This window comes from Loxodonta africana, chromosome 16 (assembly GCF_030014295.1).
Source record: "Loxodonta africana isolate mLoxAfr1 chromosome 16, mLoxAfr1.hap2, whole genome shotgun sequence".
Taxonomy (NCBI): Eukaryota; Metazoa; Chordata; class Mammalia; order Proboscidea; family Elephantidae; genus Loxodonta; species Loxodonta africana.
In genome coordinates, this window is record NC_087357.1 from 49,915,800 (window position 1) to 49,939,608 (window position 23,809).

At 40.7% G+C, this 23,809-nt stretch overlaps 1 protein-coding gene across 2 annotated transcripts in view; it reads left to right on the plus strand.

Moving 5' to 3' along the window:
* The window catches only part of PRKG1 (protein kinase cGMP-dependent 1), a 1,397,311-nt gene that overhangs the window by 1,334,820 nt on the left and 38,682 nt on the right, over positions 1-23,809 (plus strand). For both annotated transcript variants that reach the window (XM_003409256.4, XM_003409255.4), the window contains exon 10: positions 11,030-11,126. In XM_003409256.4, coding sequence (XP_003409304.1) covers positions 11,030-11,126 — 97 coding nt within the window. The remainder of the gene's footprint in view (positions 1-11,029; positions 11,127-23,809) is intronic.

Sequence of the window (23,809 nt, forward strand, 5' to 3'; positions counted from 1 at the left end):
AACTATGCAATCTGTTCATAATTAGCCTTCTTTAAAAACCATTGTTAAGAGAACAGAAAAATTACTGGTATGTGCTAACCCAGGAGTGAAAGTCAGTATGTTATAACAGCATTCATTTGAACAAATAATACATCTAAAGTAAAATTTGACTGCAAACTAATTCCGAACTTTCATAACAACGGAAATATGTACCCAAAGAAACTACAGTTATTGTAATAATTTTCTACACTTGTAAAAAATGAAAGCTAGCAGCCATTTTAGGGTATTTAGTTATCCCCCCCATCACCACTCTCTCTCCACTTCTGTAATTTGTGTGAAAATGAATGCAAGGCACCTGTTTATAATACTGTAGCCATCTGTTCAAATCCCAACCTGTGTATTTTACTGCGACCATTTTGAATTATTGTGCAAAATTCCTAGCAGTATAGGAATGTACAGTTTGTTTATAAAGTTACCTGGTTTTGAGGAAGACACCTTTGGAAGGTAAAAATTATGAAGAAGACCACATTTTAATTACGCCATTTTGTCTTTCATAGTGTGTTTAAATATGTACTATATTAAAACTATAGATGGGCTCCCTCGGCCAGGTGATCAAAGTTCACATCATCAGTGGTAAATCATTTTGATAATAAACCAGAAAAACCAAACCCACTGCCATCGAGTCAATTCTGACTCATAGCAACCTTACAGGACATAGTAGAACTGCCCCCATAGAGTTTCCAATGAGCGCCTGGTGGATTCGAACTGCAGACCTCTTAGTTAGCAGCTGTGGCACTTAACCATTACGCCACCAGGAAGGTACTCTTGATATGATGTGATGAGGATGCCTCTTTACCTCTGCAATTTTCCTGCCAAAAACCCATATCTTTAGTCTAATTTTGACAAAAACAACAGACAAACCCCAGCTGAGGGGCATGCTACAAAACGAACACCTCAAATCTATCAAGGCCATTAAAAACAAGGAAAGTCTGAGAACAGTCACAGCCAAAGGGAACCTAAGAGGCAGGACAACTAAATGTGGTGCTCTGGATGGGATCCTGGAACAGAAAAAGGATGTTAAGTAAGACCTAAGTAAAAAAAAAAAAAAAAAAAACATGAATAAAGTATGGACTTCAATTAAAAACACACACACACACACACTAGATTGCTTTATCGGTCAGTTTTATTGACTGAAACATAATGTAGAGCAATGTCAGATTTTATATCCAGGATGGCAGTAACTTAATAACAAATGCATGATGTTTTCTGGGGCTTAGTTCATTTTACAAATTCGCCACCTGTCATTACTAAACACTGACAACATGGCAAAAATTCTGCTTCATTTTCTTCTTTTTGCTTAATGTTTTCACTGCTGAGAAAAAGATGCACATGCTTTCCTCATTTCAGGAATGCATGGTGTTCTCAAAGATCACTTGAAAACAATTGTTTGGAACTTGGGAGACATTTTCCTATGATACCCGTATAGTATGGAATATGTGTCTCCAAATAGATACCAAATTAGCACTAATAATTCTTGAAAACTAACATTACCATTGGTAATTATTAACATTGGTAATTCATAGCTGTGCAGACTTAAAAGTGATTTTTATTTTAAAGATGCTTTTTTTATGATCTGGTACCAAGCCCCAAGATTCTTTTATTAAGTCTGTTTTTAAACTCAGCACATAAATTTTGATATGGACCCTGGGATGGCAGGATTAACAGTCCACAGGGAAGTACATTTAGAGTTCTATTTGGGACATCTTCCCCAACTGCTCCTTGGAAACTCTATGGAACAGATCTACTCTGTCCTGTAGGGTCGTTATGAGTTGGAATCAACTCGACAGCACTGGGTTTTTGGTTCCCCAACTGCTGAGTTGACCACTGATTCAGGGTTTCTACCTGCTTCCTTCACAAAATAGGAGCTGAGGGCAGAGCTCCACTAAATAAAAACCTCAGGCAATATTTACCGTTCAAAACAAATGGCACTGGGTGACTGGGGTTAATATTTACCATTTCTGAAGTAGAAGCTTCAGAGGTCAGGGGCTGGGGGACAGGAAAGGGAAGAGCAGGACAGAGAAGGAAAGAACAAAGCTGCAGAGACCAGCACTGTCTGCAAATCCACGTTTCTCAGGGCACTTAAGACTACTCTCCGAATGGTCAAGCTGCAAGCGAGCTTCATAGACGTATGTCTCAGAGCGAACCCTTTGTTTTATAGAAAAGGGAATGTTTTGCTCAGGTTGGTCCTGGGCCAACTCCCCAATCACTCCTTTTTTTATATTTCTGGAGGCCAGGAAGAGTAGTTCATAGTGTTCTCATTGCCTTCTTGCCCCTCATGGCATTTTACTGTGTTTTCATTCTTTAGCCCACTGTGACCATGACCACATCCCCAAGCCTCCTGTCCCTGAAGTTCATGGAGAACCCTTCAGACTATTTCTATTGAGTAGATCCCTGCTAAGAACCGTGGAGAAAGAGAGGAGCCTGGATTCTCGTAGAAATGGGGAAAATGGCAAAGATTCTGAGGCCAGAAATAAAAGCTGACCCAGTTGTTCATTTGAGTCCTGTCTCATCTGCTGCTCTCAGTTTAATCTTATGGTCAAATTCCTTTGATTAAGAACCTTCCCTAATTTCTGTCAACATTTTTTGCTCCCCCCCCCCCCATAAGAAATGACCTATAAGAAAAGGAAAAGACTTCTGCTTAGTAGGTCTTTGGGTAGAAAAATGACTTTTGTATTTAAGGAAAATACTTAGGTTGTCTTTACCTATGCCTTCTTCAGAAATGTGAGCTGTGGCAAAGATGTATTAATGGAAATTGCAATGAGGGCCCTGCAGTAATGACAATTTTCTCTATTGTGGCCTGAGGCAACAACATGGGGATAAGGGACGCTTTCCACAGGCCTGAGTTGTCGAGGCAGTGAAAGCGGAAAGAGGAATCATTTTCATCCATCTTTTTTGTTTCCTCTTAAACCTCACCTGTCACCACGCCTTTCTCCCTGGACTCAGTTTACTATGCCATTACAGTTGACCACTGTGGACCACCCAGGCCACAATCAACAGCAAAAGACCAGTGTTGAGGTTCTGAGAGATGTGATGAAGGAAGGGAAAACTACCCTGCACTGAGAGGAGTTAGAACTTCTCAGACCACTAGCCTCTGATGGCCGTTCATTCACAAAAAGGAAATATCTATCTGGCATTTGTAAAGTTTAGGACTGCATGATTTTTATTTGAATACATACATACAAATATCTGCATTCTCTAAAGCAAAAATAATTATCACGGGACAACTTCATAAATGAAACTTCTTTAGGGCCAATAATCCCTTTCGACATTTTTTGCCCCACCTCCTCCCTCGTATAAGAAATGACCTCTAAGAAAAGGAAAAGACTTCTCCTTAGTAAGTCTTCACGGCCAAATTCTTTGGGGCCAAAAACAAACACCAGGAGGGGAAAAACTTTCTTGATGACTTGTTTTTCAGAGCGATGTATATTCACTTAGGCCCTTATTTTTTTAAAAAAAGAAATTTCCCTCTTCAAACTGTGTGGAAACTATTCCAAAACTGAAAAATTGAAAGTGTATATTGGTCAGCTCACTTCAAGCTTACAGCAGCTAGCAGATCCTCACTCATCTTTTACAAATTCTCCTCAGCTTATTAAGATTTTTTAAATCTCACTTGAATGCCATTTTCCTTTATTCGTGGCCTTTTTATTTAACGAGAGCACACACATGCCAAGTGCTACATCATAGACAATGAGGCATAAGTGTTTAGCTATGCGGAGGTCAAAATGGTTCTTGACTGAAATGTGTAGTAAAATAGCATACCCACCACTATACTGTATTTTGGAAACCCTGGTGTCGTAGTGGTTACATGCCATGGCTGCTAACCAGAAGGACGGTAGTTTGAATCCACCAGGCACTCCTTGGAAACTCCATGGAGCAGTTCTATCCTGTCCTATAGGGTCGCTATGAGTCAGAATCGACTCGATGGCAACGGGGATACTGTATTTTATAACTTTTGCCTTTGTTTGAGATAGAATCAGATATCAACGAGTACTCCAGACCATGAGTCAGGAGGTCACTCCCCTAGGCTTGAGTCTTTGTGACTTTAGCTAAGTCACTCACTAGGCTCAGTTCCTTTATTTTTAAAAATACGGAGGTTGGACTAGATGGATTCCAATGGTGTTGATTAAGATTTTGAGCCATGTTACTTTAATACTTTGAGATAATAGCATCTCTAAAGTTGGGTAATTCTCTTTTGCCTTGTTCAAAAGAAAATTGATTTTAGGGATAAATTTAAATCTACTATGATGTAAAACATGCCTCAGACTTTTAGCCCTAATTCTCCTGCTATTTAATTACTGAAAACAATCACATAGCAGCAACAAATCTGTTGCCAAATAGAGGCAAAAATATTTGTTTTCCGTATTCATACAGAATCGGCAAGGATAAATTAAATGAGAGAAATTTTAGAGTCTGTGGAATAAAGGTACTGTCCAACTACACAATATTTGCATTACTATCATTCTTATTACGCACAGATAGGAGAAATGTAACTTTTGTGTGCATTCTTGTTGGCTGTATCTCCTCAAGGCAATGTATTTGAAAAATAAGTAGAATTTTTTCATGACTGCAGTATTACAAAAAAAAAAAAAAACTGTGTTCTTGAAAACCACAACTTTGGAAATAGAGGTACCAAAATAACGTTATCTCAATTTCCTGAAGAGGAGATTACACTTTCCAGAGAAACTGACGTAACAAAATACTTTCGATTTGAAAGTTACTTTCAAACTTTCTTCTTTCTTCGAGTTATTACCACCAGTGCTGAAAGAATAGTGGTGGCACCTATACATTTGCAGTACCAAATAAATTAAAAATGGTCTCTTTTTGTTTAGAATTTTAGGAATAGAGTTTCTTATGTTTAAAGGACTTTTTTTTTTTTTAACCTTATAGTAATAGGGACTTCTGTAAATTTTTTCTTTGAAAAACACAATTCTTTCAACTGAAAATAACTATACAAAACTTAAAACTGTAAAAACATTGAATCTTTGTCTTCCTATGAAGTCAAAAGATTCTGCTGCTTTCAAAGTTTAGTTGTCAATGAGAGTTTTTACAGCAATTAAATTAATAAGAGATGATTGATAACTTGATTATTCATTTTTACTTTAGTGACTAAAGTTCTTACTGCCTTTCTATTTCCATTGATATTTAATTATAGATTGCAGTGCTCTTTACTCTCATACAAGGTGAAAGAGGACACCTAGTCATTTATCTGTATGTTTAAGTAAACTGGGATTTTGACTTGAACCATCTACAAAATTTATACATAATTTACTCAAGTGTGTTTGTTGATACCCATAGAAAGGCTTAAACATTGAGGAAAATAGGACTTGGAAGGACAAAGTCATTGGCAAAACTAGGACCATAAATTAATACCTTTTGTCTGTATGCCAGTTTGCTCTCTTGTATCATTTTTAGGACATTAATTGTCTGGTTGACTATCATCTTACCTGCTACTATTTACGGAATAGGAAATAAACTCAGTCATAGATGAGAGTCTATTTACCGAAACATTATTTTTGAAGTTTTCCCAAGAAGGAACTGAAGAACCCAAGTTCAATATGAAATAAAAATACAGAGAGCAGATGAGTACAGGCAAAGACATAATACCTATATCATATGTGGATTAGGAGATGCTAAGACCTTAATGAGTTTTCCCTGGAGACTCTTAGACTTCCGAAGCTACTTGGATTATAAATGAGCCTGTGGGAAAGCAAAGAGGGCCACATTTGCCTTTTGTTCCATTGACTCTTAGTTACCAGCTTTTGCAACTCATCTGGAACCACAGTTATATTCCTTTGGAAACTTGGTCTTTACTTCAAAAGTGCGAATGGCATTGTCTTCTTTGTAAAATAATGCTCAGCTATTTCTGTTACTGTGATATCAAGGTGGAGAAAAAATTTTAACTTTGGTGAATTTTTGTCCTGGATTGAACTATCATTTTTGCTTTTCAATATATAGGGAGAATATTTGCTTTTTAATACTAATGTTCAGTTACAAGGTATAGAACCTAATTTCTGTTATTTTGAACTGATAGCAGAACTGATTTATGAATATTACATCAGTAACGGAAAATCAATTATGGTGAATAACAAGGGACATTTGATTTTTACTCCTTGGTTTTATGGAGGATAGTAGTAGTAGAAGAGATGGGAAAATGAATGGTAAGGCCTATTATCTATTTCCTTTAAAAATATGGATATACTAGTGCACAGATATATGGGATTTTTTAAACAAATGTGGAAGAAAGAGAGATTATTCCAGTTCTATTTTTGAATTACGCTATAAGTCTTGGTTTCATCTTCTTTAATCCCTGTAGCTTTACATTTTCATTGATTTGGGGGCCTCTGTTGGTATATAGGAAACCCTGGTGGCGTAGTAGTTAAGTGCTACAGCTGCTAACCAAAAGGTCGGCAGTTTGAATCCATCAGGCGCTCCTTAGAAACTCTAGGGGCAGTTCTACTCTGTCCTATGGGGTCACTATGAGTTGGAATCAACTCAACGGCGATGGGGTTTGGGTTGGTATATAAACAGAAATGAAAAGAGGAGGTGAAACTCAAGGTAACTTTGTTACATTTTAGCAGTTCTTAAAAAAAGAAAAGTTCAATGTTTCACTATTTACAGAATATTCAATAAGGATTAGCAATTGCCTGTGAATTCCAATCACCCAGGCTTTTCCCTATTACCATGTCCTTTCCTCTAACTGAAAACCATTTAGACGCTGTAACTTTTATTTGCAGTTGTACTCCTGTGGCTATCCCCCTCTTCAGCCCCTGTTATTTCTACCTTTAAAAATTCTTCCTATCCCACCAGAGCCAGCTTTAAGTGCTACTTGCTAGTGAAGCCTCCCTAGTCACCACTGGCTTGGAGAGAACAATTGTCCCCCTCGATATAAGCAAGTTTGGAAAATGCTGATTTATGCTATTCTGACAATAAGATCTTCTATAAACTATTGTTAAAAATGCAGATTCCAAGGACCCTCTCATAGAAATTGTAATCAAGGTGTGGGGGTCTGGGAATCACTATTTCAAGCAATAGCCTCAGATGAATCTTATAGGTAAGTGAGGTTGGGAAACAATGACATTTTTCTCTCTATCTCCTTTACCCAACACAACACTTATTGTCTCGTGTCATTATTTGTGTGCCATTAACCTATTTTAGAGGGCTATAGGCTCCCTGAAGTTATAAGCACAAAGGATATGTCAATACTTTCCCTTTTTTGGAAGAGGATACATAGCTTTCACTCTATACATTAAAAAAAAAAAAAAAACAGCACCTCAAACTAAGTTAATAATTATTAGACAATATGCTTTATACTCCTTGTTAGATTTTAAGCAAAGAGTATCAGGAACTGTATCTCTTACTGGAACTGTATCTCTTACTGATATGTATTTCCTTAGCACTTGGCAAGTATTCCTCCCATGAGCAGTTGGATGGGTGGATTTTAGAATTGCATAAAGCTGGGCCTAATTATGCATGCCCCAGTACCCCAAGGTAGTAAATTAAGTTCCTGGGTTGCATATTCACCTCCTCCAGGCAAAAGAGGATGTTTAATGGTGCAATAGCCATGCCTTTAAGCAATTTATTTAGTCTCCGCCCCCTCAAATTTTATCAAATCTTAAGAAATGAGAACATAACTGACAAACTCAAATTCCTTTCAAGTACTCCCTAAGCAAAGAAAAAAACTAAAATATTCCTTCTAGCTATCAGCAAGAAGCAATAACTACCTAAAAAAACCAAACCCATTCTCAATGATTCTGACTCATAGTGACCCTATAGGACAGAGTAGAACTGGCCCATAGAGTTCCCAAGGAGTGCCTGGTGGATTCAAACGGCCGACTTTTTGACTAGCAGCCATAGCACTTAACCACTACACCATCAGGGTTTCCAATAGCTACCTAAAGAACCTAAATGAAACCTAGTGTTGTATGGAGCCTTCATGGCACAGTGACTAAGAGCTGCAGCTGCTAACCTAAAGGTTGGTAGTTGGAATCTACCAGTGTTCCTAGAAAATCCCATGGGGCAGTTCTAATCTGCCCTATAGGGTTGCTGTGAGTTGGCATCAGTTGAGGGCAACGGGTTTGGTTTGGTTTGGTTTTTCTGGGTGGTTGTTGTGTGCCATTGAGTCGATTCCAACTCATAGCAACCCCACAGGACAGATTAGAACTGCCCCATAGGGTTTTCAATGCTCTAGTCTTACAGAAGCAGACTGCCACACCTTTCTCCCATGGAGCTGCTGGTGGGTTTGAACAGTCCATCTTTCAGCTAGCAACTAATTGCTTAATCACTATGCTGCCAGGGTGCCTTTCAATCAGAGTAGTCTTCCTGAAAAGGTCTATTCATATGGTTCTTTATGTTATTAATTCATTTCCAATCAAAAAGGAAAAGTTTTCAGTGCCTCTGTGACCCAAGTGTAACTCTTGTCCCTAAAAAAAAAAAAGGCAATGAGAAGGAAAAATAAATTTATATAAAATATTAAGCAATTAACAAAATTTCCTTGGTTAGAACAGAAAAACTGAGAATGGTAACATTCCTAATAGTTTGACTTCCCCAAGAATCAAGGCCCGAAGCAAATACAGACAGAATAGAGGATCAAAGAGCATACTTAGGCAAAGACACCGTCAAAACGTATCTCACCGACCACAAAATAAAATCACCCAACTTGGTAGTATTTTAAAAATTCATCTAGAAACACTAGAAAAGGAACAAAGATTAGCAGAGTATCCTTGCAAGGTTACCAGTATCTTTTCATTAAAATACGTGAAATAGTTTTTTTTTTTTTTTTGGCGTTCTAAATCTGCCCCCTTTTAGCAAGGTTGCTATATTTTAGCTGTGTTAGCCATTACAGAATGATCGTTCATCCCAATGGCTATAGACCAGAGGAGCAGAAGCCTCTGACTCTGGAAACTACTGATCTTTCTGTCCCATTTTTATCCACCTAGAAATTCTTACATGATTTCTGGAAGCTCTTGAAGCTTTGAGAAGGCTTGGAGCTGTAGTCCTCAACCCTTACTGAGCATGAGAATCACTTGGGGGAATATTAAAAAAGTGCAGACACTTGAGTATCATCTCCAGAAATTTCTGATTCACTTGGTTTGTGGTGGGACCCAAATTAAGTGTTTAGAAGATTCTCTGGAGCTTCTGATGTGTAACAAAGGGCTGAGAATCACTGGTTTAGAAGTGCTTTAATTCTACAAGCCCCGAGCAGGAATTCTGGGGTGTCTTCAAGGCCTATAAGTAGTAACACCCTACTTTAAATTTTTAAGATGGTATCAAAGTGGTCTGAAATAGTTTGCCCTCTTTGCACCTGAAATTTCTAAATTCCAACGTGTCCCAATCTAGCAAGCACATAGGTTATTATTCAACAGCCATCTCATTAAGGATTTGATTGCCTAGGCTGTCAGGAAATGCTTGACCACATACAAATGATCACAGGGTCTGATACCAACAGATGTCATTTTTAAGCACCTGTTCGCCTAAGCTCTGCCCCTCAGCCCTCTAAGTGGGATGGAGCTTTAGTTTTCCAGAAGTAGTGAGTCCGTTGGGGTGCTAGAAATGCACATTGGCTGCTCATGTCCCAGTCTAGCAAACCAGCTCCGGAATTTCCACTTCGATCTCTTGGTTGTGTAGTGAAGTCCGTAAACTTCGTTAGGATCAACCAGTAGCCTTGTTTATAGAATTTTATTCCAAGGAGTCAATTTCACATCATCAGCCAATAATAAAAAACAGTATTTTTTTTCTTTTTTTACCCTCTCATGAGTCTGCCGAAGATTGACTTGTTAAAACTAGGACAGTGTTTATAAGTTCGAGAATGTTAAAAACTCACCTAGAAAAAAAGAGAAAGCTGTGTCTTATTTTCCTCAAGTGGGGAGTCTAAATCTGTTCGATTATGATGGAATAAGTACAAGGTTACACTGCTTAAAGCCAAACATGCCTGCGGGTTTCTACTCAAAAAATGACATAAACAAGCTGGGTTAGTATCATTACCTCAAGAGTGTTCATCATTTCTATCTATAGTAGAGTACCGAATCAGGTATTGCCTGGCTGAAGGTCATGGGTTACACATAGCTATTCAAATACTTTATTTCTGAGACAGCTGGATTACTCTCTGACCTGACTTCAGTGAGTGGGAGGCTCATCTTCATCTTTGTGCCTTCCTGCCCTTTCTAAAAATAGTAAGGGCCTTTAACAAGGAGATATTTTAAGCAGCTCATATTCACTTGTCTCATCAGGAGAAGCTTATTTCGGCCACTTGCATGTGTCAGATTTGCATGTAGTCCATGCTTCTCCACGCCACTCATAAAAGAAACTTGCAAAGATAAAGACCCTGGATTACTAGCTAAGGGTTCTGGCTACAAGTCAGTGGGTAAACATAAGTGAAGGCAAGACACTTTTTAGGAATGCGAATATGCTTCCGAAATCATCCATTTCAGACATTTCCACACCAGCCCTCAGCTTTTCGGATCTGTTTTCGTAAAACATGGCTGGGATTTCGCTCCAGAGACCTCGGCGATCTGGCCACTTTTAATAAATATTTTTAGGAACTACTGCCAGCCTGTGGATAAGGGAAACTAATGAGAAACTGTCGTCCAAAATCGGAACAGCAGAAACCAAATCAAACCAAACCAAAAAACCCAAAGCAAAACCCAAAAAGAACAACTCAAACAATCTGTGCTCACAAGAAGACTCGTAGAAAAATGCCAAGATGTAACTTGGATTTGGTAACTGGATTTATCAGCCACATAACTGGCATGCAGTGGGTACTTTGTATTTTTCTACTTTGAGAATACTTTTTTTTTTTAAAGTGCAAGTACATGTTATTCTGCACAACTGGGACCAAAAAAATATGAGTGTAAGAAAACAAAGACTCTAAAATCAAGATGGAATGTCAGCAGGTAAACCCTGTTTCCCAGTCATGTCATTCCGGTACAGTTGTACGTGGTACTCGTGTTTGCACCTCTAAGAAATTTCCATTTTTTCGCATCAAAAAATCCAGATATGAAGCTGAAGCTGCTTTCTTCGCCAACCTGAAGCTGTCTGATTTCAACATCATCGACACCCTTGGAGTTGGAGGTTTCGGACGAGTAGAACTGGTAGGTGATTGTTCTTTTACTGCTTTTGAAAGCCTGTCTTCCTTTTTTTCATTTTTTTCCCACCTGGATTAACATTACCCTCTTTTTTCTTCTCTCTCATAATTGATTACTATGGCTATGAAATCAGTACCAAATACTTTCATATCAGCATGCCACAGTTTGCAACAGTTAAAGTGGGCTCGTTTATGCAGCCAGTAAACTAAAAATACAGCAAACACCAAATTACGTTTTAGAAAACCTCCTCACATTAAATGAAAGGTAAACACATTTACTTAGGGAATCATAAAGCACTTTTTATCCAGCTGCTTCTTTATAATTTTGTATTTACTTCCTTAGTTCTGAGTATCTCACACTGACTTAATTTTGCCCCCTATCTACAATTATAATTATTTACCTGTAAATTTAACTGCCTGTAAAGGTAAATGGGGAGCCCTGGTGGCTCAATGGTTAAGCACTCAGGCTGCTAAGCAAAAAGATTGACAGTTGGAATTCACCAGCCACTCTTTGGAAACCCTATGGGACAGTTCTACTCCATCCTATAGGGTCAATATTGGCTTGGTTTTTTGAAAGGAAATGGGAGTCCTATACAAATGCGGTACGCTTTAAGATCCTTAGCACTGCTTAAAAAAAAAAATGAAGTAAACAGTCATCGTGTAGTAGTGCTGTGATCCTAAAGTTGCAAGCACATATTTAGATTATAGTGCTAATGGTTCACATATTTTATACAGCTTATTTCACATATACTTTTAATATATACAATTAAGTGTTGATTAAGATGATGACACGTTTGTACCAGCTGATGCATTAAACACATTGCATGAATAGGATACAAACAAGATGAACGGCATACTCGGTTGTGCCTTTGTTTGAAATGTAAATGTAAAAACTGACATTGCAACAAAAATATGAGAAGAATGTATTCTGGCGACTGAGCTGGCTGCATTCCAACCCCATGTGGCTAGAAATGCTATTTGAAAATGCAGATGAGTTTCCACCCCTCTGCCAAACAGGGAGGAGTCCCTGCTATCAGACACCAGTACAGTATGTTAGGAACTCCCTGAGACTGTGTACAGTGTAGTAAACAGTTACTGTTGCCATCAGGGGACTGGAGAAATCCCCTTCCATAAAAGCAGATTGGCCCTGCGCTATTTTTGATTTTAGTCCATTTGTGCTTCAGTTGGGATATCTGACTTTGGCAGGCAGGAAGATGTTATTTACTTAAACATCAGGCAAGAAGAGTTCAGAGCCATGATGTGTTTCATTGAATTTTGCGTTATGCTTCCCTTAACATTGGTTAGGAGTACCACAGTAATACTACTTCTGACTTAAAAGTCTGTAGCTGTCTTTCTCAGTTACAGTACTAAAAATCAACAAAGGACCTAGGAGATAACTTGCTTCTCTTAATCCTACAAATTAATTCAGCCTTAGATTTATTTTTCAGGAACATTAGTTTGAAAATGTCAGGTTGTAATTGTCTGTATAGCTAATGAGAATTTATTAAGAGTATTATACATTCATTAACAGCTTTGTACTAGGGGTGTTGCTACATACAGGCAGGGCGGAGACTAAAGTCCCCGGCCACGAGGGGTTTATTGTTTGTTGTATTTACTTGTATCATTGTTTGTGTTAAACCTCTCTCTGAAAGAAGCAGTATAAGGTACAGAATTCCCCAGGGATTGATTTTGGGACTAATTTTTTATTTTTATAGTTTCGTAAATACTATCTTTTAACAACTATGTGTAATAAAATTGCTATTTCCTGTGACCAAAAAAAAAACTTTACAACCTTTGTGGACTCCTAGAGGTCTGAGAACTTCAAATTGGGAACCCATAAGTTATCATTGAGATATTTTATGTCATATCTGAATTTATTTGAAATATTGGAAATAGCTCACAGACACTGAAACTACATTTGGGGACCTGTAGTGGCCTGGGGGACTTCAAGCCGAACAATTAAATGTGAAGCTGATAGTGAAAAACTTTTAGAGATTTCTCTCAAAAAAATGTATGAGGAAATAAAAAAAAACTAGTCACAAAATTAAGGAAGGTTTAATATGGGCATATAAAAGGTAATGCAGCTAAGAGAGACAAAATGTGTGTGTATATCTGTATTTCTGCATGTGTGTGTGTTTGAGTATATAAATATTTATATATAATCTCCATCCCAGAAGAGATACCAGATAGTTTAGCCTAGTTTTCTTTTTATGGATATTACATTTTACTCTTATATACACATGTTTATAGACTTAAAAAACCATAATCCCAAGAACTAATTTAGGTGCAAAATATAGCCCGGTATGCAAAAAGTTTAGGTACATAGATAAATAATAAAATCGTAATGGTCATTATGTTACCAGAGTGAATTGCCTCAGTTCTTGTCTTTGGTGTAGGAAAGAATTCAAACACTGAGACAAATAGTGGCAAGCAAGCAGAGGATAAGCTAGCAGAGGGTTAGGAGCGAAATTACACTTGACTAGGGAGCGTCAAGCAGGCTACTCAGAGGAAGAGTCTGAGTGCCTCGATAGTCATTTTCTTAGGGTTTTATACCCTTTTTCTCTTATCTCTCCCTGTTAACTTTTAACTGTCAGGTCAGGAACCCCTGTAAAGATCATTTCCTTGGCTTAATGTTTAACAGCCAAGTCAGGGACCCCTGTAGAGACTATTTCCTTGGCTTATCATTTAATTACTAAGTTAGGGACTCTATCAAGTTAGGAACCCCTATAGGGACCATTCACTTGGCTTATTGTTTAACTACTAAGTCAGGGACCCCTGTAGGGACCATGAGGAATGCCACTACCCCCGGTCTCTTCCTCCTCCCGAGTGCAAGCTCTCCCCCGCTTCCTTACATCTTTCCCCCCTCAAGTGCCATTCTCCCAAATCTTTGGGGTTGTTGAAGGGGATGGTCTGCCTTCTGTAGCTTCTTCTTGCTGTCATTGGGGTGTAGAGCTGGCCCTAGGAGAGGCACTTGTTCCCTAATGGGGGGTTTGCTTGACTTCAGGAGCCGAGGATGGAAGTGTTGGGCAGCTTGATCCAAAGGGCTTTCAGGGCTTGCATTATTTGATGATATCTGAATTATAGCCATTTGTAATTGAAACTTTTGTAATTTGCAGGATACAAAATGAATTAGTATTTTAAGGAGGCAGGGTCCAAACAGTAAAAGAAAAAGGGCCAAGGACGGGATTAGCCAGGATCCCCATGACCAGACAGATGACCAAGAGTTCCACCCTTGCTCGGCTTGTGTTTGGAGTTGCCTGGCCTTATCTATAAAGCGGTGGATATATTCTTGGACTTGGCCAGTTTGTTTCACCCAAAAACAGCATTGTTCACCTAGCACGGCACATATACCCCCATGGCTAGCTGCCAACGTGTCTAATCCTCTTCGATTTTGAAGCACTACAGCTGCCAAAGAATTTATTTGAATTTATAGAGTAGCTATAGAGGTTGCTACCTGGGTATTGAGCTGGGCTAGTTCAAGTGTGAGATTTGCATAGACCTGAACAGTTCCTAGCACCCTGGTGGTTCTGGCTGCAAGGCTGGCCATTCTGATAAGACTGCTAAGTCCTATTAATATGGGAATTAGGGGCCCTACTCTTTTTGCCACCTTATGAGTGGTGCTTAAAGGTGAAGGGAAAGGAGCAGCCGCTTCAGCTAAAGACACAGGAGGGAGGACATATCCTACAGTGCATAATCCCATCCAATTTGTGGGTAGGCATATATAAGCTGCAGTTCCACGTACATAATATAGGCCTGAAGATACTGGAAGACAACCTGAGACATGGCATACACCTGATGAGGTGTAATTATATGGAGTTGGTTTTTTGAAGGTAGAGGTATATTTCCAAATGTACGTAGCAGGTAGGGCAGCCACTGTTAGTGGACTAAAGCAGGGGGTAATGTTATGGGTGGCATTGTTTTTTAGGTTTTCCCAGATCATTCTGTGGATGGGTTCTATGAAAACCTTTTCTTTGGCAATTTCACGTACCAAGGTGCAATTATTTCCATTGCTGCCGGATTTCCACATGGAAGTGGCCAGAAGGGCCAAATGATCGGAACCCGGTGGTCTCCCCTGGCAAAACCCTCCAGTGTAGTCTAACTGTGTGTCTGAAGAGGTATCGGGAGGGAAGGTTAACCAGCTGGATGAGGGCGGAGGATCAGGAAAAGATGTAGTTAGGTTTCTGAGGTTGTGTGTTATCGTGACGGTTACATTGCAACAGGAGCAGTTTAGAGATCCTACCTGATATGAATATCTTTGGAGACCCAGTGAGTAAATGCACAACAGGTTTTGCTCCCCTCTTATTTGTACTCATTGGTACATGGCCCCAGTGATAGAGTGTACAGTTTGGTTATTGTAACTTTTGAACACCCCCTGTGCTCCGGTGGAGAGGATATAGTGAAGAAAGCCTCACATTTGAGCCCAGACCTGCCAAGAGACAGGCCAGCTTTCTACAGACTGTTCCCAAGCCTGTAGACAAATCCAGCAGGACTGGTTGTATTTGGTATGTGTAAGCGCCTTTATGACTCGCTGTAATGGTTTAATAATGCAGGAGATAGGCTTGGCCTGTATTAGTTGGGCAAGTGAAAGTGTTATGGCACAGAAAAGAAGACAATGCGTTTTGACTTATCTGTTGTTATTGTCTTGTTTTCTTTTGAACAGATACTTCAAGTCTTCTATGGGTTCACTCGTCCACTTCTGATGTTGGCTCGGGGTTTCTTCACATGTATCTTTAGTGTGGTAGGGTTTCACCCTGGAATGATGTATCCAGCTAGAAATTCCGGGCACCTTCACAGCTGTAGGGGTAGAAAGCATAACAGTATACGGTCCCTTCCACGCTGGAGCAAGTTGGGATGTTGGGGACCCATCCTTCCAAGTTTTCATTAGGACAAAAGTTCCCAGCTCATATAAAGGGACTGAGCTGTATATTGGAGATTTTGGTACTCCTAGCCCTTGAATAGCTTGCTGGAAACTTGCCAGAAAAGTTGCAAATTGTACTAGTTGGTTGGTTTCCTCATCTAGGACCAGATCTGTTCTAAGGAATGGTCTGCTATACAGGATTTCAAAGGGACTAAGCTTTAAATGAGAAGTAGGGCTTATCCTCATGCACAGCAATGCTATAGGGAGGGACTGGATCTAATTTTGGTGGGTTTCCTGGCCCAGCTTGGCTAAAATTCTTTTTAGTGTTTGATTTGCTCTTTCTACCTTTCCTGAGGATTGAGGCCTCCAGGCTGAGTGTAAGTTCCACTTGATTCCAAGTGCTGTACTTACCTTTTGACTTATGGTTGAAATGAATGCTGGGCCATTATCATTCTGTAGAGACCTAGGAAGTCTATACCTTGGGATGATTTCTTCTAATAGTTTATTTACAACTTCTTGGACTTATTCTATTCTTGTGGGAAATGTCTCTACCCATCCTATGAAGGTGTCTACGAAGACTAATAAATATTTGTAGCCTGGGCATTTTGTCATCTGGGTGAAGTCTAATTGCCAATCTTCTGGTTATGACCCAGTTCGTTGGACAGGTTTTCCTAGCACAGGTGGCAGGCGGGCACCTTGAGGGGTGTTTATTGCACAAAGGGGACACCCTTGGATAATTTGTTTAATAGTTTTCTGAAGCCCTTTACCTGAAAACGGGTGGGAGCAAAGCTGAGTTGTTTTGGCCAAGGTGGCATGAATCACGTAGACCCTTTAGGACTTTCCATTGAATATTTTGGGGCAGATGAATGACTCCTTCTCTTTGATACCACCCATCTTTATCTTGGGAATACCTGTTTTTCTCAGCCCACTGGTTTTCTTCTTTGCTGTACTGTGGTGTAAGGCATTTTAAGCTGGCTGAAGGAAGTGGGGCAGCAATTACCGGGTCTTTAGATACTGCAGTTGTCCTTGCTGCCTGATCAGCTAGTTGGTTACCTAGGGCTGTTTTACTCTCTCCTTTTTGGTGTCCTTTACAATGTATTACAGCTACTTGTAGAGGCAGGTGGACTCCCTCCAGGAGCCGTAAAATATGGGGCCCATATTTTATGGGACTATTCTTAGCGTTTAGATACCTGTTTTCTTTCCATAAAGCTGCATAGGCATGTAGTATAAGGAAGGCATACTTAGAATCTGTGTAAATGTTCACCTTCTTTTTATTTCCCAGCTCGAGGGCCCCGGCAAATGTAATTAGTTCCGCCAACTGTGCTGAGGTTCCCGTGGGTAAAGATTTAGCCTCTACTACTTGGTGTAGAGATACAATCACATACCCTGAGTGTCATTTCCCTTCTTTGACAAAACTGCTGCCATCAGTAAACCATTCCTCATCAGGGTTTATGAGAGGTTGATCAGTAAGATCTTGTCGACTGGTATGTTGTTGTTGTTGTTGTTAGGTGCCACCGAGTTGGTTCCAGCTCATAGTGACCCTATGCACAACAGAACGAAACAGTGCCCGGTCCTGTGCCATCCTTACAATCGTTGTTATGCTTGAGCCCACTGTTGCAGCCACTATGTCAATCCATCTCGTTGAGGGTCTTCCTCTTTTCTGCTGACCCTGTACTTTACCAAGCATGATGTCCTTCTCCAGGGACTGATCCCTCCTGATAACATGTCCAAAGTATATAAGACACAGTCTCGCCATCCTTGCCTCTAAGGAGCATTCTGATTGTACTTCTTCCAAGACAGATTTGTTCGTTCTTTTGGCACTCCACGGTATAGTCAATATTCTTCGCCAACACCACAATTCAAAGGTGTCAACTCTTCTTCGGTCTTCCTTATCTGACTAATGACTTTACAGAAGTTGTGGATGTTTGGGTCCTTAGGTTTGGGGGTGGTAACAAGGAAGCAGGATTTAGAATGGGGCATTTTTTTACTGCAACTTGTGGATTTTCTATTAAAACTACTTGGTATCTTAGGATTCTGGTATTTGTTAGCCACTAAGGGCCCTTGTTGTTTAACACAGGGCTGATTTGGTGTGAAGTATATAAATCAATTTTCTGTCTTAGGTTTAATTTTAGAGCTCCCTCTACAAGAGCAGTGGTGGCTGCCATCACGCGGAGACAGTGAGGCCACCCTTGAGCTATTATATCAAGTTCTTTAGATAGGTATCCTATTGGTCTCTTATCATGCCCTAAGGTTTGGGTGAGGACACCTAGGGCTGCTCCTTTTCTCTCTATTACATATAGTTGGAAGAGTTTTTATGAGTTGGGTAATCCCAAGGCAGGAGCTTGTAGGAGGGCCTTTTTCAGGTTTTCAAAGGCATGTTTCTGCTCTTCGGTCCACATTAATTCATTAGTTTCCTGTTGGTTGTTTATTTTGAGGGCGTTATATAGTGGCCTGGCTTTTCACTATATCCGAGAATCCATAGCCTGCAAAAGCCAGTTAAACCTAAGAAGGATCTGAGCTGTTTCATGGTGGTGGGCTCGGGGATGTTTGCTATGGCTAAAACTCATTGAGGACATAATCGTTTTTCTCCTGGGGCCAGCCTTAGTCCTGGATATTCTACTTCTTGTTGTAAAAGTTGGGCCTTTTCCTTTGAAACTTTGTACCTCTTTTCTGCCAGGTGATTTAGAGTTTGAATAACATGTTGGCATCCCAGTTGTTCTGTGGGGGACCAGATGAGCAGGTGATCTACATATTGAGCAACTTGTCCGCCCCCCTCAAGTGTTAGGTCTTCCAAATCCTGTGCCAAAGCTTGGCCAAAAAGGTGGGGCTGTCCCTGAACCCTTGCAGTAAGGCTGTCCATGTTAACTGTTGTTTGTGACCAGCAGGGTCAGACTATTTGAAGGCAAAAAGAAACTGGCAAGCCGGGTCTAAAAGGATACAAAAAAATGCATCCTTCAAGTCTAAAACAGAAAACCATTGGGTGTTAGGCGGTATTTCTCCCGAGATGGTATAAGGGTTAGAAACCACAGGGTGGAGAGGAATTACAGCCTCATTAATGATCCTAAGGTCTTGTACTAGCCTATATTTCCATTCTTTCTTTTTGACAGGGAGAATGGAGGTATTGCAAGGGGAGTTGCAGGGAATTAATATTCCATGTTTTAAAAAGGTAGTAATTATGTTTTGCAGTCTCTGCTTAGCTTCTAAGTTAATGGCATATTGTTTTTTACTTGGAAATTTATTGGGGTCCTTTAACCTTACCATTACTAGGGTGGCATTATGTGCCCATCCTGGTAGCACAGTAGCCCATACCTGAGGGTTTAGCTCTTGCTGTTCATCTATATCTATGCCAGTTCTATTTTGGTTAATTTGTAAGGTCATTATTTGGTTAAGAGTTAGATCTTCTGGTGAGAAGATCACTCAAGTTTTTACCTTACTTACTATGTCCCTCCCTAGAAGTGAGACAGGACATTCTGGGAGGATTAAAAATTGGTGTGAGAAGCTTGTTGCACCCCACAGACAGTGTAATGACGGAGTAAAATATTTACTGTGGGTTCCCTTCTACTCCCTGAACTGTGCTTTTGTTAGAAGAAAGGGGTCCCTGATAGGAGGTTAGTACCGAAAAGGAAGCTTCCATGTTCAAAAGAAACGTTACTGACCTTCCTGCTACATCTAGGGTAACCCTCGGCTCCTCTGCACCGATGTTGATGCTTTTGGTGTTCTCTCCGGGAGTCTCTTGGAGCCCAGGGTCCCATCAGCTTAAAGCCATTTCCAATGAAGTATTGGGCCTGGGAGTCCTTTGACCCTCAGGGCAATCTCGCCTCCAATGGCCATGCTGTTGGCAATTGGGACAGGGCTTCTGGGGCGGTTTGTTCCAGGGGCAATCCCTTTTCCAGTGGCCAAGTTTGACCACATTTGTCGTATAGACTGGGTGGAGTTTCTTTGGGTCTTCCTGCCGGCAGTGGGTGGTGCCTGCCCTGTAGGACAGAGAGGAGAAGGGCCTGCCTTTTCTCTTCTTTTTTCTCCTTTTCTCGGACCCTTTCTTCCTCTTCCTGGTCTCTGTTATAGAAGACCAAGGAAGAGAACTTCAACAGTTTGTTTAAGGGAGTTTACCCCTAATGTCTGGAGCAGTTTGAGTTAGAAATCTATCTTTAAAGACTAGTTCTCCTTCTGGTGATCCTGGATCTAAATTGGTATATTTTAAGAGGGCTTCTTTTAGTCTTTCTAGGAAGGCAGTGGGGTTTTCTTGGGCCCCTTGGTCAACGGTGGCTAGTTTATTGAAATTGGAGGGTTTTATCCTACAGGCTTTCATTCCCGCAACCAGGCACAATAACATGTAGTCTCTCGCCCATCTGCCTCCTTGAGTATTATAATCCCATCCCAGGTCTGTGCCTGGGACTGCAGCGGTGTCCGTGGGGTAGGCCTGTTAATTTTGTATATATAGCCCATCTGCAAATCATCTGGCTGCTTCGGTGAGATTTAGTCTTTCTTCCTGGGTAAGCATTTGGTTACAGATTATCATTATGTCTTTTCAACCCAAATCAAAGGGGAGTGTTAAGTTCTTAAATTTTTCTATACAGTTGTTAGGGTCGTCAGAGAAACTTTCTAGCTCTGTTTTTAGCTTTCCTAAGTTCTGCATTGAAAAGGGAACTTGTACCCTGACTGGTCCATTAGGGGCACAGGTAGGGTGGGGAAGGTGCTGTGGGTGAGGAATTGGAGTAGGGAGGAGTAGGAGGAATAGACATTTCTTTGGTATCTAAGGGTGGGGTTGTAAGACTGGTAGAGTTTGGGTCTAAGTTGTCTACTGCTTGGTTTGTAACAATGACGAGAACTGTGGGGCCTATCTTACACTCTTTACACAGTTCTGGATTTTCCCTTAAGGCCATAAAAACCTGGACATAAGGGAACTCTGTTCATTTGTCTTGTTTCCGGCAAAACAGATCTAGCTGTAGGGTGGTACAATAATTTAGACTTACCTGTTCTAGCCAGATTTCTCCATCTCCCAATTTATATTGAGGCCATGTGGTGTTACAAAAGAAGACTAATTTCTTTTTCTTCAGGGTTTGAGGGCCAAACCTGTCCCAATTTTTGAGGATACACCCCAGAGGCAAGGACAGTGGTACCAAGTTTTGGCTTCCCATCTGGAAAGGATCAGAGTGAGTCATAGGGGGTAGAACGTCTCCTGTGCCCATGTTAAATCACTGTCCTGAAAAGGTGTTCCTTCTCAGGCCTGGGCTTCCAGAATTAACTAGTCTTTTTTTTTTTTACTATGTAGCCCACATCTGAAGTTTCTTGCCTAGGAAATTCCTACTGCCTCTGCCCTAGGGGTCCTTGCTCACATCTGTGGTTTTGATGGGACATGAACCTAAATATTTGTTGTTTTCATTGTTCTGCCAAGAAACTGATTATCATATACCCTGACAGCCATTTTAGGGTGGGGGTCCTTCGTGCCTCTGACTGGAAGTCTTCATTTCATTGGCAAACTTTGCTATCCATTGAAGCTGACACTGTGATTGCCCTGCCCCCTGACACACCGCATAGTCCTGGGGGTCCCTTGGAATTGGGTGTAGGAGGTGATTTAGCATTTGTGGGGGCCCCTCTTGTGTCCATACCCAAGGGAGGATAAGCTTATTATTCTTTGAGCCCCTTCCTTCCTTTTCTCTGCAGAACCAACAAACCTGTTCCTCACATCTTCCCCTCTCTGTATACTTTATGAATTGTTTCTGCACACTGAAAGAGGGAATCAGGGTGCAGAGGGCTGTCATAAAGTAGGCTCCTGTAGCCCACTTCTTTGTATACTCTCGGACATTCAGATTCTTTGTAAGGGGGGGTAACAGATACAACTTTAGTTAGCCTAATGAATAACCTTAAGATTCTTGATTCAATGAGGCAGACCAGTGTGTCCCTATTCATTCTTTATAACATGAAAGCGGAAGGAGCTGATCAAGGTAAGGCCACCTGTGTTTAGCTTCACAATGGTAATATAAACAGGAAAGGGAGAGAGGTCCTTCACCGGAACAATTATCCCTTAGCCTATTACAAATACAGCACTGACCTCTTTTGCAAAGCACACAGGGAGGATATAGATGCAAGTATGTTAGCCAGAAGTTGGATGGGGCTGAGAGGTGCAAAAGGTAGATGGGTGACTGGTCTCTTAAAGAGACTCGCTGACTGGGCATGACTATTGCTATGGATCAGGTGTCCTGGGCCAAAAATGTGCTGCTTTGTGAGAGGGACTCCTAGAGGGTATGACCCCTCTAGTCGGCCGGCGCTTCTCTAATGTGTCTCGGTTTCTCTCCCAGTTGTCTAAGACAGTCAGGAGAGCTTGGAGCACTGAGAGGCCAACCCTTATGTGTGTGTCCCTGGATGAGACTGGTTGTTAATTAAGGGAAATTGCAAGTCCCCGTGAGGCCCCTGGATGTCTCAGGTTTGACCCAGACACCTCCACAAAGCGGAGGGAGGAAGTGCCTCTTTTTTTCAGAGTCTGGAAGAGTCAGACACTCATTATTAACCATATTCTTGTTAATAGTCAGACCAAGTACAGACAAATCTTTCCAGCACGTCTCAGACCTTCTTCCTAGAAGAAAGAAAACACACACACACAGAAGTAGGGGTACCTCGGCGCAGGGCTGGAAAGAAAAAAAAAGAGCCCGCACTCTGAGGTGGACTCACCACTTTCAGGACGAAGGAGGAGGAAGTTTTCAATCTGAGTCACGGCACCAGAAGTTGTTACCGAAGAGAATTCCCTCGGTTCTTGTCTTCAGTGTAGGAAAGAATTCAAACCCTGAGACAAATAGTGCCAAGCGAGAAGAGGTTTATTAGTTAGCAGAGGGTTGGTAACGAAAGTACACTTGACTAGGGAGCATCAAGCAGGCTACTCAGATAAAGAAAGAGTCTGAGTGCCCCGATAGTCATTTTCTCAGGGTTTTGTACCCTTTTTCTCTTATCTCTCCCTGTTAACATTTAACTGTCAAGTCAGGGACCCCTGTAGAGACTATTTCCTTGGCTTATCATTTAATTACCAAGTTAAGGACCCTATCAAGTTAGGGATCTCTATAGGGACCATGTCCTTGGCTTAACGTTTAACTACCAAGTCAGGGATACCTGTAGGGACCATCTTACTGAGAAATGTCACCACCCCGTCTCTTCCTCCTCCCGAATACAAGCCCTCTCCCTCCCCCTTACAATTACACCAGCCTGTACATTAGGGGTAAGAGACACATGTCTTTAACCTTTGAAGCGAACACCATTTTTGAGTGATCTTGCACTTCCCAAAACACACCAAGAATGCCCTGGTTGTCTTCACTATCCAATATGGACCAGCCTTTCCTGGGATCACTAATGCCCTAGAATCCATTGCACCCTGCGAGTTTAAATCCTAGTTTTTACCAGTTATTCACTGCCTGATAATATTGATTCCCAATATTGACTACTGGTTATAAAAAATACTCTTCTCTATGACCATTCATCTTCTACATTCATTTGGTGATGTCAGAATTGGGAATTTGCCCTCAACACTGACTGTAATTACACATACTGTTGTCATAGCACACAATTTGAATCACCATGAAGACAGCGATGACCACACAGGAGGAAGCAGTATACTTTCAGAGAGGTATCACACATTCATAGTTAGGGGGAGGATGTAGGCAGAACCAAGTTTAGTGACTTACTCATTAAAGTTCTAAGCACTCTTATAAAACATCTAGGTAACTCTCTTAATTTACTAGGTATAGCAGTAAAATAAGGAGATTGATTTTACCATCACAAGTGAAAATTAGTCCCATTGCTGTATGATCATACCCCTAATTTCCCTGTTTTTGCTCATGCCAGAG